The sequence below is a fragment of the Emiliania huxleyi genome, assembly GCF_000372725.1.
Source record: "Emiliania huxleyi CCMP1516 chromosome Unknown EMIHUscaffold_131, whole genome shotgun sequence".
Taxonomy (NCBI): Eukaryota; Haptophyta; order Isochrysidales; family Noelaerhabdaceae; genus Emiliania; species Emiliania huxleyi.
Genome location: NW_005201277.1, coordinates 283,322 through 286,834, shown reverse-complemented (window position 1 = coordinate 286,834; position 3,513 = coordinate 283,322). Strand labels below are relative to the sequence as shown.

The 3,513-nt window shown below is 61.9% G+C and overlaps 1 protein-coding gene across 1 annotated transcript; it reads right to left on the bottom strand.

Moving 5' to 3' along the window:
• Positions 1 to 745: 745 nt before the first annotated feature.
• EMIHUDRAFT_110182 (hypothetical protein) lies at positions 746 to 2,281 on the bottom strand (the record flags this gene model as incomplete). Its single annotated transcript, XM_005788899.1, has 1 exon — positions 746 to 2,281. The coding sequence occupies one exon, from the start codon at positions 2,279 to 2,281 to the stop codon at positions 746 to 748; it is 1,536 nt and encodes a 511-aa protein (XP_005788956.1).
• Between the last annotated feature and the right edge of the window lie 1,232 nt (positions 2,282 to 3,513).

Here is a 3,513-nt window from a genome sequence, read left to right as displayed (position 1 = left end):
TCCCGAGGATGCAGTGAAGACAACTCAATCAGATCGCCGCTGGGACATAGATTCCGGCTAGTCCGCAAAAAAGAAAGAGATGGCGGCGACCCACTTCAGCAGGAGGGTATAGAAGGCTACCTCACAACCAAGGTTAGCCAGCCATACAGACAGATCGGACAACACAGCCGTTGCTCCACTACGAACGATGTCCCTGCCGATGGCGCCGGCGGTGCAGCCGAGCGCCGAGCGGTGGGGCGCTCCGATACCACCACTGACCCCGCCTCAGAGCCAGCAGACATAGGGCCCCAGAGAGGGAGCGTCACCCAACAATGTGGTGTGATGTGCATCATATCAGAGAGAGCAGTCAGCGAGCATGGAGAGAGAGAGGGGCGGAGGCTGGAGCGGCGTCCCCCCGCGCGGCCGGCGCGCACCTCTTCCTCGAGTGTCGATCTTAGGGCCCCGCGGCCCGAGGTGTGCATAAACCAGACACCACTATGTTATATCATAGGATATAACATACTGAGATACCAGGCTCTTCCCTGGCTTATCAGCTATCAAGAAACCGTCTGATTTATAGGAGGAGGAGCTCTGTATTCTGCTTTTTCGACACATCCCACAGAAAACATCCGGGCCATGGGAATATCGGTCCAGACACTCTGGGTTCTGGTTTTTCGAGGTGTGAACGATCTCCCCGTGGAGGGGTCATTCCGGCGGAATGACCCTTCATTAACTAATCGGATTCCGAATGGGTCGAACGGGAGTACTAAGACAGCAGCATGTTCTGGGTGGGAGGAACCCTTGGGGGGAACCGTTTTATCGCTCCAGGAGCACTTGGAGCACTTGGAGTGCAGTCGGTAACCTCACATCCATCCAGCTGGTTGTAGAGCAGATCCATCAGCTGCGTCGCGTTCTCCACGATGAGCACCTCCGGGTACCGCCCTCGCCACTGCCCCCTCGCAACGATCCGCGCGATCTGCTGTACTCTAGCTCGGGCAGTCTCCATCTCCCGCCAGATCGCCTGCCACCACCAGATGTTCTTCTCCCTCTGCTTCGCCCGCCACTTGCTCGCCGCTGCGCGCCGCGCCGCCGCTGCACGGTGGTTAACGAGGTCGGCCTCCGCCTGGGCGCTCAGAGCCTCTGCCCCAGGCTCCTCCATCGGCTGAGCCAGCGTGTCCCCGTTGGTCGCCCCTGCAAACGGCCGCCGGTTCCACATCAGCCAAGGCATCGCCCTGAGTCGGGCGCCCGCACTCGTCTGGATCTCCGAGAGGAGCTGCAGCGGAGCCCACTCCCCCCTCCCCCGCGCCGCATCAACAAACTCCCGCCAGAAGACCGGGCCGACCCCGCCTCGGCGGTCGGCAAAGGCTTGCGCCCTATGGAAGAACATGTGCAGGCCACCCGATGCCACCTCGAGCGACGTGTCCGTCCATCTGCCGTGATCCTCCGCTCTGCCGCGCTGCTCTGCCTCCGCCCGAGCTCGTCCAAAGACATCGCCGTATGCCCGTCCCAAGCGCACCGCCGTCTCCTCGTCGTCGACGGCCGCCGCCGCCAACTTGATTTGGACCCACCCGATCGCCACGAGACGCGACGACAGTAGCAGGAAGTTGGCGAGAACATCGCGGCCCTCCTCCTCCCAGATCATCCCCTCGGGGTGGAACGCCTGAGCCAGCCGCCGTTCCCATGAGCGCGTCTCCGTGGAGTCTGCCGCCTGCCACAGTAGTGGGCACGTCTTGTCGCCAACCTCGGCGTCGACGGTCACGCCACCGTTAAAGTGGGTCAGGTACGTCGTTGAAAGGCCGCCCCCGCGTAGTATGCCCGCCACGTCACCGGCGCCGGGCACGCTGAAGTCGACGACGGCGGAGTCGGCCGAGATAGTGAGGACGAAGACCGCATCCTCGTTCACGTCAAGTGACGCCGCCACGTCTCGTCGGAAGGCGGCGGCAAACGCGTCGCGCGAGGTGGCGGTGACCTCGTGGGCGAGGCTCAATGTCACCGTCGCCTCGCTCGCCGGCGCCGGGATCTTTGGTGCAGCTTCTCGGTCGCAGGCCCTCCCCAGGTCGGCCATCAAGGCCTGGAGCTGAGCGAAGGTGCCCGCGTAGATCCCGTCCGTGAGGCCGTGTTTCGCCTTCCACATCCGGTGCTCCACCAATGGCTCGAGAATGCCGTTATCTGTCGACGCCAGATCCGGTAGGGCCTGTCGCCCCCATTCCAGCAGGTCGGCGATGGCGTCGCACATTCGCAGCCCGAGCGACGGCGCCGGCCTCTCCGAGCTCGCCGGGTTCGCGATGACGCCCGCCAGCATGGGTTGGAGCACCGGTGCCAGCCCGAAGATGACGTCGCGCACCAGCTCCTCCTCGCCCGTGGGGAGGTCCAGGGTGGGCGCGGTTGCCACACATTATGGTTTCTGGTTTCTGGTTTCTGCTCCGAAAGCGAGGTTGGCGGCGCGCCGCGCTGCCACGCACTTTTGTGGCTCACGGGAGGGAGGCCTGCGATGCGGTCGAGTCCGCCAGGCTGCCGCGATCCCGAGCGGAAACGCCGTGGCAGCCAACATGGCTGCCTCGTGCATCGGACGCCGACCGGCGGGGCCGTTGCTTGTCATGCCCAAGCCCTGAAAGGCTGAGCTGTGAAAGGCAGGCAGGCGTTGTGCGAGTGTTTTGAGTACCTATCACCTATCAATACAGTGTTTGGATCTACTCTGTTGGATACAGAAAGAAGCTCTATCACAACGTCGGCGGAGCGGCCAATGCGCGCGGCGATCTTGAGGGCACCACCAGGAGCTGGCAAGGCCTCATCGCACGCTACCACACGTGCCGATCCGTGCCGAGAATTACCCGCACCCGACGTTGACAACCTCAGCTTAACACTCATCACCAGTCGCGACCAATCGGAGCAGAAACCAGAAACCAGAAACCAGAATGCACAGGCCGCTTTTTTGCTGTTCCCACTTGAAAAAAATCGGATGGGGGTTCACCTGTTCATTGGCCGGAATGAGCTCATTAGGACGAAGCGGGAGATATATTCACACCGCAGAAACCAGACCCACGGCAGATCCCACGGGAAATCGAGGCGGGTGTCCCAGAAAACAGATCCCAGAAAAAACAGAGCGCGCCGCAGAAACCGACCGACCCCTGGGTTTTCGGCTATGGGAAACCGCCATGGAAAACCGCAGCAGAAACCCTATGGGAAACCGAGGTCTGGTGTCTGCTTTGTGCACGAATGTGTACGCGGCTTTTTTCGCCATCGGCCGCGAGATAATCTCCGCGATCCGGATGTCGATCGGACACCTCTTCGCTCTTGACACGTATAAATAAGTACGTACCACGCCTGACGGCAGACCGCGAGTAGACCGCGGTCCGTCAGGGCGACAGCGCAGCGCTGGAGCGCACACAGGGGGAGGGGCAGACGAGACGTGCGGACGAGGGACACGGGGAAACCCCCCACCGCACACGGTGTCTTTTTTTCAAAAGTGGAATAAAAAGCGAATTTATTTCCCCCTGCGCATTCGTGCACGCTCCTCCAGGCTCCTCAAGGGTT